Source organism: Thamnophis elegans, chromosome 2 (genome assembly GCF_009769535.1).
Source record: "Thamnophis elegans isolate rThaEle1 chromosome 2, rThaEle1.pri, whole genome shotgun sequence".
Lineage (NCBI taxonomy): Eukaryota > Metazoa > Chordata > Lepidosauria > Squamata > Colubridae > Thamnophis > Thamnophis elegans.
In genome coordinates, this window is record NC_045542.1 from 27,090,555 (window position 1) to 27,104,477 (window position 13,923).

The window sequence follows — 13,923 nt, forward strand, 5'->3', positions numbered from 1 at the left end:
CGGAAAGGGGGATAGAAGTATGGGGACAGCAGGCACTTTGGAGAGGGAGCTGTGTTGGGAGGAAAGGGTCTAAGTCAGTGATTGTGGACCTATGACCTCATGATGTTTGGGTGACACGCCAGCATTCATCAATACCTCACCGCAAATATTCTCAAAAGCATGCCTTGTTCTCGTGGCATTTTTGGTAGCTGTGGAGGCCATGTGAAAATCAGGTGTGCTCTCATGCGGCCTCTGGAGCCTCCAGAAATTGCGGGAGAACAGGATGTGCTTTCATGCCAGTTTTGGGGGTTGCAGAAGTTGCAGGAGAGCATTTTCTGCAGCTGCTTCATGAACAAAGGCCTTGTACAACCCAAAGCAGCCTGTTAACAGAAAGAAAAGACTGCCTGAAAATAAGCAGACCCTGGGAAGTGCTGGGCCACAGCGGCAATTGCACCATTCCTGTAGGCTAGCATGCCTTGGGAAATGACACAAGGCAACCTTTTTGAGTGGCAAGAATTTCTCTAGTGCTGAAGTTGAGACCCGTGCCTCTACTTCAGGTCCAGCTGCTGAGGGCCACTCTTCAGTGGTGGGATTCAAATAATTTAACAACCAGATGTGTAGGCATGGCTCGGTAGTCATGTGACTGGGGGGCCTGGCCAAATCAATGTCACTCGTGTCTTCGGGTGCTTTGCCTTAGCTGTTACAATATAATAGGGGTTAACCGGAGCGGCAGTTTCTGTAAGCAGGGCAATAAAGATTAAGCTAGAAGCAACACCAGAATGTTTCCTTCCTGCCTTCCTTACAGGATTAGCCCTGTAAAGTGGGGAAAAAAACAAAAGGAGATTTCTTCCAACAACCAGCTCTCCGAATTGCTTAGAAAGTTTACAACCGGTTCTCCCGAATAGTTGCGAACTGGCTGAATCCCACCACTGCCACTCTTCAGAATGTCCTAGATGGGTGGGGAGGAAATAGAGAATTGTTGGGTGGGGGTGACGTACCATTTAGGCATTTGCTGAATTTTTGACATGCAGAGTTCAAAACGTTTATCATCACTGATCTATGTTGGAATTTCACTTCTCACCAGTCTTCATTCCTTGGCTGGGCCTGACCCCCTCCCTGCTTGTAGTTGCCCTTTGAGTCTGTGGCCTGGGTCTCCAGCCAGGAGTGGCATTTCCTGGCACTACTGTGGCATTGGAGCTGCTGCTATCTAGACTGCTGCTGCTGGTGCTTCTGCACATGAGCACCTCTTGGTTCAAACTTCCTCCCCACGACGGTCGCTCACAGGTGGGCTGCCACTCCTTCTCCAGCTCCTCATCTGTGTCTGAGTCTGGGGCTGTGTGCCGGCGGATCCTTGACATGGCTTCCTTCAGGTCGCAAATATAGGACTGCCTTTGGGCAGAAATCCCTGGCTCTTCTTTCCTTTTTGGCAGGCCATGGCTTCTTGGGCAAGGGGATGCCGGAGACCTTTTCTCTTCCAGGTAGGTTGGCTCCTGCTTTGCAGGCCCAACCTGGGAATGGTTTGGGGTTGGAGGTCCAGAAAGCTTCCTAGGACTGCCTGGAGCAGAAGTTACCCGCTTCACCTTCTTTCTCCCAGAACTGTCCCCAGGCATAGCACCATTCTCTACTCCGGAGATCCTGGGTGCCATAATTCCCTGCTCTGCCTCTGTGACCCCCAACTCATGCAAGGGGAGGCCTAGTATGTGAGCAGCCCGTTCCTCCATTGAGGTAGGGCCTGGAGAGCCAGGAGATGTGGGGGGGTTTGTGGTACCTGCCTCTCCCTGGGCCAGGTAGCAGACTTGCTCCATTCGGGGTGATGGAATGTAGTGAGCCTGGATCACCACACAAGTGGCGTCAATTACAAATAGACCCCTGTGCCTTCGGGGCATGGACTTGGACAAAGCTGGCTGACTCCCTGCAAGTTTCCTGGAAGGGCTTGGTTCCTTCCACCTGGGGTAGAAGTCTTGGCAGCGTTTCTCTTTTGCTCTGCTCCCATCCCTCTTGGATCCACACCAACCAGCTGCATGGCTAAAGCCCCATCCAGCAGGAAGGGTGTGTTGGGAAGAATGGCAGGGCAGTGTCATGGCCTGGCTCCTCTTATTCACCAGAGGAAGGGTATGACTTCGGTGTTGGGGACTCATGCCCCAGTCAGAGCCCAAATGGGATGGGGAGCTGGCCTTCTCCAACTGCATCCTTGGGCCACCCCACGTTCTGGCTCTTGAAAGGTAACTCCAACTGCCTGGCATTTTAGTCTGCCACCTGCCTGCCTTCCTCCCAGGTGTGTGAGTCAAGGGCTCTGACTCACAGCCCGCTTCTCTCTCTCGGTGTTTCTTAGCAGCTCCACTTTGGATGAGCTTCCCTGCTGAATCTGACTTGCCTACCCGTTGCTGGGGCTGCACTCTATGGTGGGAAGCCTCATAAGAGGGAGGAGCAAGGTAGGGTGGAGGATGAGGCCAGTTTTCTTTGCGTGGACCCTGTTGTGCCCGCAGGCGCAGAAGCATGTGAGCTTCATAGCTTGGGGGTGCCCTGGCAGGAAGCTCTCTCCTCTTCTTGGCAGAGGCTCCTTGATTCCATCTGCAGCTGACCAAAGAACCTGCAGGTCCTGGGGCTTTAGGATCACCCTTGGTTGACTGGTTGGCTCCCCAGCTCATGTCCCTTTGGCAAACGGGATTGTACCCATCATAGGAAGGGCTATGGTGCCATAGGGCCTTTGGGGAGGAAGCTGCCCTCTTCCCCCATCCCTTCCTTGAAAACCAGTGGCCTTCCTGCTTCAGAGGGCCCCAGCCAACTGGAAATTGGGCATCATGCCAGTTGGTTGAATCCTGAAGCACATGGAAACTGGGACAATGGCGGCAAGGTGAAAAGTCAGCCATGAGTTGCTTCTCCAAGAGGCTGCAAAAGACAGAGAAAAAGACAGTGAGACTCGAGCAGAAAGTCCATCAAAAAATTGTAATCTGTGCTGACTATCTTGGCACAGCATACAGTAGCTATCAAGCATTAAATGCAGCATTGGCCCCATTTTTAATGCAGCTCAGGGAGTTGGTCCTTTTTCCTTTGAAACTGTTTTAGTTCAGCCCTTTAGCCATGCTTCTTTTAAGAAGGGACAGTGAAGTTAAAAACCATTTATTAAATCATTTATTGATCAACCAACTTCATTCTAAGAACTAGGGACTAAATCTGCCACTTTCTGTGTGCACAGATGTTCTACAATTGAGAATTATGTTCAGGTGGAGTTTTTTCACGTCTTTAAAAAAAAAAAACCAATTATGGAGCACCAACTGATAGCCAGCACAGCACCCAGCTGGATTGCTATACTACAATTCTGACCAGAATTTCCTCTCTTTCCTATCACTCCATTTGTAACATCTTTTTATCCCAACTCACCTTGCCATTGGAAGTGACTTAAGGTTATTTGAAACTTGAGTTTCCAGATTTCTACATTTTCAAGGAGTGCTGATGGAGGAGGCCAATGAGCATATAAAAGAGAGAAATTCTAGACTAAGAGAGTTGCAACAACCCCAAGTCTTCCAATCTCCATTGTTAATGTTCCATTGATAATTAACCTGGTAAGTATGCAGAATCATGTTTTTAAGATACACAACTTGCTTCAAATTGCATCATTACCCGTAAATGTGAGTTTCTGTATTTGACATTTATCATGGTACTTTCTATTTCAATGACTTTCCCACACTGCAACCTTAATGCATTTGGCTCCTATGGATAAACTGGCTGGAAATGAAGCTGGCTTTTAAAAAAACTTTCTGCCTTTCCTCTGCTTTGACCCAGGTGATGGCTGATGTATTCTGTGTGGACCAATGGTGGGATTCAATTTTTTTTACTACCGGTTCTGTGGGCATGGCTTGGTGGGCATGACATGGCTTGGTGGGCATGGCTTGGTGGGCGTGTTAGGGGAAGGATTTTATAAAATGTCCATTCCCTTCCCACTCCAGGGTAAGATTACTGCAAAATCCCCATTCCCTCCCGATCATCTGGGACTCGGGAGAGAGAGAATAGATGGGGGTAGGGCCAGTCAGAGGTGGTATTTACCAGTTCTCCAAACTATTCAAAAGTTCCACTACCGGTTCTCCAGAACTGCTGAATACCACTTCTGGTCTGGACCATGCTTACTGATGGATTCCTCTACATTTTTTACTCCTTCCAGCTGTGCTGGGAAGCAAGCACCAACTGCCTTCATTTCCATGAGGGGGAGAGTTGTATTTACAAGACATAATAAACCTTTCATATGAGTCACCCTCCATTGATTTCCCCTTGTACTTAACACCTTTCCATCTGGTGCGTCTACCAGCGAGAAGGGAGAATAAGACCAGTTTTTTCATTCTTCCTGTCACTTGAGCTAAAAGAGGAATTTGGCAGAACTGTTGCCAGTTTCAGTTGGTCCCCCACCCCCAAAAGAAAGATAGATCCATGTTTTCACTGTTCCATCAATGAAATTTTTAAAAGGAGGGGGCAGTGTGAAACAATAAGGAACTGTTGGGACGACAGTGAAGGCGTGAGGTATTCTTGTACTGGTGAATAGTCACCAGTTGGAGTGGCGGCATTGACCTAGATCAAAAGAAGGCGCAGCTAGTGAACTGGACAGCCCACATCGGTTGGCACAAGTTAAAAGGCATTGCTTTTGATCCAAAATAGGAATAGGAGGAGGAAGCTCCCTTTGGGTGGACTGTGGATAGGTGGAGCCTGGCATTCTGCGTTTCCATCTTCAAATAATGGTTAATGGCCCATACCCTGGCTCAACCTGGCCATGCACATCAGCCAACATGATGAATCCACCTTCCCTGGACATCCTTTTGGATTGCCACATCAAGATAGTGGTGTAATAAAAAATAAAAGTATGTCCCTTCTTCTTGAAAGCATTTTTTTATATTTAGAATTCTTACAGCTTATGGAAATCCATGGTGGTGATGATAACAATGCTAGCAATGTTTGCAGAGGGCAGGAGTAAAAGTAATGGTTTAGTTAAGGTCCTTCTATGCTGCCAGTAGAAGAGAAATTTGAATCGAGGATTCCTTGCCTCCAATATTTGCCCTCCAGACCAATTCTGCCCAGCCACAATATTCATCCTCTTCCTAATCCAGCCTGTGTGCTCTATATCAGTGATGGCTAACCTTTTTGTTGTTGTGTGCCAAAAGCACGCATAAAGCAATGTCCACACAACCCCTCCATGCCCCATCCCCCTGTATGCATGCACGACTCCCTCTGTGTGCATCCCACCACTGCACATGCACACACATTCCCCCGTGCATGCACACACACACATCGCCCCATTTTGGCTTTCAAGTTGGTGCAGGAGCACTGCGTAAGGCCCCAAATTGCAAGCACCCCCTGCATGCACCCCACCCCCTATGCATCCGCACGCACATCCCTCGCATGCACCCCCCCACCCTGTGCATGCATGGCAGAAACTGAAGACCAGCTGGCTGGCAGGAGATGTGCACACTAGTGGAGGGATATGATCGGTACACCCTGGTACCGGCGTACCAGTGCCTGCTGAGATCACAAGTACCATTCCGGTAGGGTGTTCCGGAGGGCCAATCCCCCCGCCTGCCCTCCTTACCTGTATTTGAGCTGATCGGGCTTAACGTACATGCGCAGGGAGCGTACGGCGCCTGCGTGATGCTCTGCCGAGCAGCTGGAGCGTTGCGGAGCCATCATGGAGCATTGCGGGCAGTAAGTACAAATGCGCGTGCTGCCTGCGTGCTGTGCGCGTTCGTGTGTTGGACGCCCGGCCCCATTGCACCGTACCAATTGCAACGGGATCCAGAACCCACCACTGGTGCACGCATGTGTGGTGGAGCTGGGCTAGAGAGATGGCTGACGTGCCCGTAGAGAGAATTCTGCATGCCACCTGTGGCAAGCATGCAATATGTTCATCATCACGGCTCTATATGCAACATAGCTGTAGACTACGATATTTTGGGTTTGTAGTGTATGTTCAGTACACAGAGCATTTGTCAGTACCTTACCCTCTTGACCAGGGGTGTCAAAGTCACGTCGTCACAGTGGCATCCTATGATGTATTGGGACTTTTTTCCCCTTAACTAAACTGGGCATGGGCATGGCCAGCGCATGACACATCCAGCCCGGGGGCTGCGAGTTTGACAGTCCTGCTCTTGACTGTTTCTCTTTTGCCTAGCAGTCCTAGGTAATCACTTCTTCTGTTGGTCTACCACTGTGTTTCACCAACTTCTTCAGTTCTCCAGAGTTTTGTCTATCTCTCCTATGCCACAGAATTCAGCAGCTGCACATTTCAGTCTAAACACCAGCATTCCTCTGTCATTAGAGCTGGCCCTGCTTAAAAAGAGGACTTGGCAACTAGCTAGTAGGAGGGATGAGCTAAATTCAAAGCATATATTGATTCACATGAATGTGCCATCATTTTAAATCTCCATTGGTATTTTTGAATGATGAGATTCAGGAGTCATTAATAGGCTAATTAGTAAGCTGGGATGGGAAATAATTCTCAAGTTCAATTATTGCTACTGATTTCATCTGCAGATGTTTCTGCAAAAATGGTTTACTGTTCTTGAATCTCCCCGTTGAATCTTACTATTGGCAGCCTGCAGAAGGGAAAAGCTTGATCCAAGATCCAAGCAGTGATTTGAATCTGAGTCCACCTCCCTTTTCCAGCCCCATGCATCTCCCATGCATCTCCCATGCATCTCTACTCTAGGAATCGATTTCAGCTGAAGTGAAGCAATAAAGAAGAGTGCATCTAAACATGTGTAGAACAAAACCTTTCTTCCTTTTTTGCATCACTTTATGTAGGTACACTGTGGATTTAAGCAAGCTAGAATTTCCAGTTTTCATTTATGATCAAAAAAATATCTGGGCCATCAGGAATTTTTTAAAAAACTGCTCCAGACATAACCACCAGTGAAAACCTGCATAATAGGAGCAGTTCTTCTCTGACACAGTTGACAGCTGTAGGGTAGCAGTTAAAAAGGTGTACTATGAGCTCATAAGCCCCTAGTTCAAATTCCAACCTAGCTTTAACCTACTTTATTCTCTCATTCTCAATGCTTAATCTTTACTGCTTTGCCTTTTCTAATGTTGTACACATAAGGTTATTCAGGAAAGGGCTAGATGGGTGACACTTGGCCAATAAAGAATTCCATTCTATTCTATTCTATTCCATTCCATTCCACAGTATTCTGCTCTTCTCTTCTCTATTCCATTCCGTTCCATTCTATTCCACGGTATTCTGCTCTGCTCTGCTCTGCTCTGCTCTATTCCATTCCATTCTATTCCACGGTATTCTGCTCTGCTCTGCTCTATTCCATTCCATTCCACAGTATTCTGCTCTGCTCTGCTCTGCTCTGCTCTGCTCTGCTCTGCTCTGCTCTGCTCTGCTCTGCTCTTCTCTATTCTATTCCATTCTATTCCACACTATTCTGCTCTGCTCTTCTCTATTCCATTACATTCTATTCCACGGTATTCTGCTCTGCTCTGCTCTTCTCTATTCCATTCCACACTATTCTGCTCTGCTCTGCTCTATTCCATTCCACACTATTCTGCTCTGCTCTTCTCTTCTCTATTCCATTCTATTCTATTCCACAGTATTCTGCTCTTCTCTTCTGTTCTCTATTGCATTCCATTCCACAGTATTCTGCTCTGCTCTGCTCTCCTCTCCTCTATTCCATTCCACAGTATTCTGCTCTGCTCTGCTCTGCTCTTCTCTATTCCATTCCACACTATTCTGCTCTGCTCTGCTCTATTCCATTCCACACTATTCTGCTCTGCTCTTCTCTTCTCTATTCCATTCCATTCTATTCCACAGTATTCTGCTCTTCTCTTCTGTTCTCTATTGCATTCCATTCCACAGTATTCTGCTCTGCTCTGCTCTGCTCTCCTCTATTCCATTCCACAGTATTCTGCTCTGCTCTGCTCTGCTCTTCTCTATTCCATTCCATTCCATTCTATTCCATGGTATCCTACTCTGCTCTGCTCTCCTCTATTCCATTCCATTCTATTCCACAATATTCTGCTCTGCTCTGCGCTGCTCTTCTCTTCTCTTCTCTTCTCTATTCCATTCCATTCTATTCCACGGTATTCTGCTCTGCTCTGCTCTGCTCTGCTCTGCTCTTCTCTATTCCATTCCATTCTATTCCACAATATTCTGCTCTGCTCTTCTCTTCTCTTCTCTATTCCATTCCATTCTATTCCACGGTATTCTGCTCTGCTCTGCTCTGCTCTTCTCTATTCCATTCCATTCTGTTCCATGGTATTCTGCTCTGCTTTGCTCTTCCCTATTCCATTCCATTCTATTCCACAATATTCTGCTCTGCTCTTCTCTGCTCTTCTCTTCTCTTCTCTATTCCATTCCATTCTATTCCATGGTATCCTGCTCTGCTCTGCTCTCCTCTATTTCATTCCATTCTATTCCACAATATTCTGCTCTGCTCTGCTCTGCTCTGCTCTGCTCTTCTCTATTCCATTCTATTCCACGGTATTCTGCTCTGCTCTGCTCTTCTCTATTCCATTCCATTCTATTCCATGGTATCCTGCTCTGCTCTCCTCTATTCCATTCCATTCTATTCCACAATATTCTGCTCTGCCCTGCTCTGCTCTGCTCTGCTCTGCTCTGCTCTGCTCTGCTCTGCTCTGCTCTGCGCTGCTCTTCTCTTCTCTTCTCTATTCCATTCCATTCTATTCCACGGTATTCTGCTCTGCTCTGCTCTGCTCTTCTCTATTCCATTCCATTCTATTCCATACTATTCTGCTATGCTCTATTCCATTCCACACTATTCTGCTCTGCTCTTCTCTTCTCTATTCCATTCCATTCCACAGTATTCTGCTCTGCTCTGCTCTATTCCATTCCATAGTATTCTGCTCTGCTCTGCTCTATTCCATTCCTTTCTATTCCACACTATTCTGCTCTGCTCTTCTCTTCTCTATTCCATTCCATTCCACAGTATTCTGCTCTGCTCTGCTCTATTCCATTCCTTTCTATTCCACAGTATTCTGCTCTGCTCTGCTCTATTCCATTCCTTTCTATTCCACAGTATTCTGCTCTGCTCTGCTCTTCTCTTCTCTATTCCATTCCATTCTATTCCACGGTATTCTGCTCTGCTCTGCTCTCCTCTATTCCATTCCATTCTATTCCACACTATTCTACTCTGCTCTACTCTGCTCTTCTCTTCTCTATTCTATTCCATTCCATACTATTCCAGAGTATTCTGCTCTGCTCTGCTCTATTCTATTCTATTCCATTCCATTCTATTCCACAGTATTCTGCTCCGCTCTGCTTTATTCTATTCTATTCCATTGCATTGCATTCCACAGTATTCTGCTCTGCTCTATTCTATTCTATTCTATTCGCATCTCATTGTTGGACTCATAGTATCATTCCTTACTTCCATCTCAGCAAATCCTCTGGTCAAATCAGCCCAACCTCTCTGCCTTCTTGGCAAGTTAGCAGAGCCCCCTGCTGTTCAGTCAATTCCCTCCCCAAGATTTTAGCACTCACGTGTATTGGCCAGCCATACTGTGGTACATCGAGGGGACCCAGTAGCCTTGCCTAGTCCACGCCCCTGGCTCCAGGATATTCCAACTAGAACAAGAGACTGTGTTAAATTCAACCAGGAGCAGATTTTGCCTCTCGCAGACTTGAAGCCGCCTGGCATCTCCCTGATTCAAACACTCAAACATCATCTTAGTTGCTGGGACATGTAGCAACCGCACGAGCCGGCAGCCGTATCACACGAGGAAGGCTGAGAGTGCATCACACCCACACAGCACATGGTAGTCAAGTTCCCTGTGCACACGCATGGAGAGGAAGAAAGAGGGAGGGAGGGAGGGAGGGAGGGAGGGAGGGAGGGAGGGAGATCTGCCAGTAGCACCATCTAAGGTCATGGAGAAAGCAGGATGCTCGGGGACAAAGAATTACAGGTGAAGAGAGGAGAGAGGTGGATATACAGTACAAATGTGCATAACTCAAAGGCAGGTTAGGAAACAAACTACATCCAGTGAGAAATTCTCACATGGCTACGCGCTGTTCCATACCAAGATAGCACCTCTGCTATCACAAGCTGCTGCAAAAGCAGTTACACAGCAACAGCTACCCAACATAGAATAATACAAGGACATGCACATAGAGGAAAGCTCTCTTTCCTTCAGGCGTTGAAGGGGCACAGAAGGATTGCACAAAGGGCTCCATACTCAGGCCAGCACCCATCCTGGTCCTGCTTCCTTCCTGTGATTCATTTACAAGCCTTCTGGGAACTCTTTGAATTATATAGTCTCTCAAGTGGTTCCTGCTTTTCTTTAATTCTGTGTTAAATGACAGATAAATGGACAAAGCGTTTGAGTAAGTTTTATATGTGCTGAAAGAGCAGTTGTGTTTCAAACATTGAAAATACAGATTTTTAACCTTGTTTTGAGTTTGGTCCAGGGGTGAAATGCTACTAGTTCACCCGAGCCAGTAGTAAAAAAAAAATATGAAACTGGTTTGGGCAAACCGGTTTTTCGCATGATTTATATTAGCAAAAAGCAGAATTTCCTGCCTTCTAGCTAATCTAAATTGCCTGGCACAGAGGATTCCCTCCCCCCAGAATGTTCGGTTACCTCTGCAGGTGCTCAGTAGCAGGCTCATCACATCCCTTTTTGATGCTTTGCGCATGTGTTGGAGGTCCGAACCAGTAGGAAAGGTAAGTGGATTTCACCCCTGGTTTGGTCTGTGTGTTTTTATTGACTATCATCATCATTGGTTTTGCTTTATTCTGTATCCAGTCGCCTTTGACAAGCAATTAAGATGGGTGGTCTTTGAATGCCCTTGCAGAAAATAATCCTTCAATTAGAGTCACATGGGGCAAATCTAGAAGGTCCCAGGGCCTTGCCACATTGCTATCCACAAAACCAAGAACCTGTTGCCCCTTTCATACTGTTCTTTATACAGTAGCACTTCCCAAGCTTCAAACTTATGAGAGATCTCATGCTGATAAAGATAGGTTGAGTGTGCATCATAATATTTGTCTGCAGACTTAAAGCATACATCTTTATCCATCTCAGAATCCCGAACTGAAATATATCATATATGAAAAGATTCGTATAGCCATTAAAAAAAACACATGATCCCACTCCCTGGCATTTGTAATTCAGTCTTATGTTCTTCTTATCTCCTTGACTGCCCTATTTAGAAAGCAATGGAAAGAGGAGCAATGGTTACCTCTATTTTTCCCTCTACTTTTCCCTCTCTTGATCTTTCTGGTAATTGGGGGCATTTGGCTTCAAAGAAAATATTAATAGAATCAATAGGAAGATGGGGGCATCCACTCAGAAAGCTCTCGTGGACAGTATCTTGAAAAGGAGCTTCAAAATCTAAAACTGGAGTCCACTATATATTTCACCATGACACAGTAAGAAAAAAGATGACATGCGCATCCTTTCTCCTCACTGCCTGAAGGCGTGCCTAATCATGTAGGAGAGAAGTCCAAAAACAGCTTTTTCAGGCAAGGGCAGCCTTGCAGGGCTGCAAAGGCCTGGCCTTCGCAGCCAGCTTGACTAGGTGATTTCTGGTGGCCTTCCCATCAGCTCAGAGAAGAATGAGCTGGAGAGGAATTTGGATCCTACCAAACTTATCCACACTCTGAGTCCAGATATGCTCATCGTTGGTGGGGGGAGGGAGGGAGGCACCAAAGAGGGAGGGACACAAGGTAAGATGAGGAGAGCGGGGGAGGGGCAAATGGCATGGGGCAAGGGAGGGGAGAATATGGAGGGTGGGAACCAGCTGAGAGGAGGAGGAGGAGGAAGGTTGGGTGAGGTGAGGTGAAGGAGCAGGATATTTATTTATTTGTCAAACATGTACGAGCTAACAGGTATAAGTATAAACATGGACATGAACACAGGAAATGGGTATGAATAAAAGGAGACAATAGAACAGGGACGCTGGTGCGCTTATGCACGCTGCCCTCTTACAGACCTCTTAGGAAAAAGGTCCACGCTAGACAGTTTAAGGTTGAAGCTCTGAGGGTTTGAGGATGTAACAATGGAGTCAGGCAGAGTATTCCAGGCATTGACCACTCTGTTGCTGAAGTCATATTTTCTGCAATCACGTTCGGAACAGTTTACCTTGAGTTTGCACCTAATGTTTGCCCGTGTATTATTGCGATTGAAGCTGAAGAAGTCATTGACAGGTAGGACGTTGTAGCATACAATTTTGTGTATTACGCTCAGGTCAGTGTTGTATTGTCGGCAACAGTAGAATGGAGCCTGGCCCCATCTCTTTCCCAGCTGCTTTGTTACACTCCTTCTCAAGAACAAGCATTCACCCTTCACTCCCAGGTAAACGCAATTGCTTCTTCTCCAACCTCCACCCTCCAAAAATTCCCCAGTAAATAAGAGACTTCAGCACAACTCCCACACCAGCTCCAAGTGAAACCTAGCAACTGAGCGCCAGCATGGCAACTGCATTGGCAACAGACGGCAACAACAGGAGTGGTTAGCAGAACTGCCGGCGACACAACCCCTCTGATTATATGGGTGGGGGTGGGGGGTGGGGAAGTGATTGGGGCTTGGAAACATTTGTTCCCATATCACTGTTTTCAAAAGGCCGATGACTGAGTCTCCAAATTCAGAGATCCTGGGGCTAATTATTGCTATGTGTTGTACAAAACGCTTATAGATCACATAATCATCCTGAAAGGTCATTATGTAAATTGGAATTACTAAGATGAGCTTTACCACTTTTCAAAGCGAGCTATAGAAAGGATGCAGGGCATAGCTTCTTGAATACCTTAAATTCCCCTAGAGCAGTGATGACAAACCTTTTTCACCTCAGGTGCCAAAAGCACGCATACCCCCCCACCGCGCCATATCCCCAGCGCATGCACTCATGACAAATCCTTCCCCCCCCCCGCTGCCCCACCCATGTGAAGATGACTTTCTTGGAGCCTGGGGAGGGCAAAAATGGCCTCCCCCCAGAGGGCAACCGGAGGCTGTAAATGGCCTATTTTCCGACTTCCAATGGGCCCAGTAGGTCCGTTTTTTGCCCTCCCCAGGCTCCGGAGGCTTTCTAGAAGCCTGGGTATGGCAAAAAACAGCCCAACAGGCAAACTGGAAGTTCGGGAATGGACTTCCAGGTTGCCCTTTGGGACATTTTTCTCCCTCCGGAGGCTTCCCTGAAACCTCCGGAGGGCAAAAAAACAGCCCAATAGGCAAACCAGAAGTCCGTTTCCAAACTTCCGGTTTGCGCATTGGGCGTTTTTTTGCCCTCCAGGGACAGGCGAAAAATGGTCAAAAATCAAGGCCGAAAATCAGCTGCTGAAAGGGCAACGCCTTGCGTGTCCTCAGAAATGGCTCCATGTGCCACCTGAGGCATGCCATAGGTTCTCCATCATGGCCCTAGAATGATGGTAGGAAGATTTTATACTTTCTTCTATGCAATCAAGTAACATGTATGTGCATGTTCATGTTTTCCTGTTATGTTGCTTCTACATATGTACACACCAATTGGAAAGCTCAGGGCAAGTTGTGTGTGTGTGGCAGGAGGGAGTCCTTAGAATGAAGAAGTTGGCAACAAGCTACTGCAATGTCTCCCCCAAGGATGCATTGAAGGAATTTTTCCAGCAATGTTTTTCTCAGCTTCATTTTTGATCTGTGATTTATCTTGATGTTTAACTGGCTTTTCCTCGTTACACCAGTACAGTTCTGTTCTGTTTTTGGAAACTAATACTGCTGATGCACAGACAGAAAATCAACTGCATTTGCATAATTATTTTCCAATATTCTCTTGGGTTTGAAAGAATAAAACTGTATTTCTGGGCCTGTAAAACCATCATCAATCCCAAAAACAAAGCGAATACGTAATTTTCCTGGCACAGAGAGTTCACCTGTTATATCTGTAACCAGATCTATTTTACTTCTATGTTAAACTTGTCAACTTTCCAAAATCTGTCCGGAAAAGATGGACAGGAGACTTTACACAGGGAA

The 13,923-nt window shown here is 46.7% G+C and overlaps 1 protein-coding gene across 1 annotated transcript; it reads right to left on the reverse strand.

Moving 5' to 3' along the window:
- Positions 1 to 270: 270 nt before the first annotated feature.
- On the reverse strand, positions 271 to 9,645 carry DDN (dendrin). The gene is made up of 3 exons (XM_032211484.1): positions 9,464 to 9,645; positions 1,061 to 2,868; positions 271 to 359 (listed from the first exon to the last, which is right to left on the reverse strand). The coding sequence occupies exons 1-3, from the start codon at positions 9,643 to 9,645 to the stop codon at positions 271 to 273; spliced, it is 2,079 nt and encodes a 692-aa protein (XP_032067375.1).
- Between the last annotated feature and the right edge of the window lie 4,278 nt (positions 9,646 to 13,923).

Bases quoted from the DNA above. Each gene is read 5' to 3' on its own strand.
- DDN (XM_032211484.1), bottom strand. From the start codon at position 9,645: ATGTTTGAGTGTTTGAATCAGGGAGATGCCAGGCGGCTTCAAGTCTGC. The intron at 2,869-9,463 runs GTGAGTGCTAAA...TGTCTTTTGCAG, and splicing joins AGTATGGCTGGCCAATACAC to CCTCTTGGAGAAGCAACTCA. The intron at 360-1,060 runs GTGAGAAGTGAA...TTCTGTTAACAG, and splicing joins CAGCCAAGGAATGAAGACTG to GCTGCTTTGGGTTGTACAAG.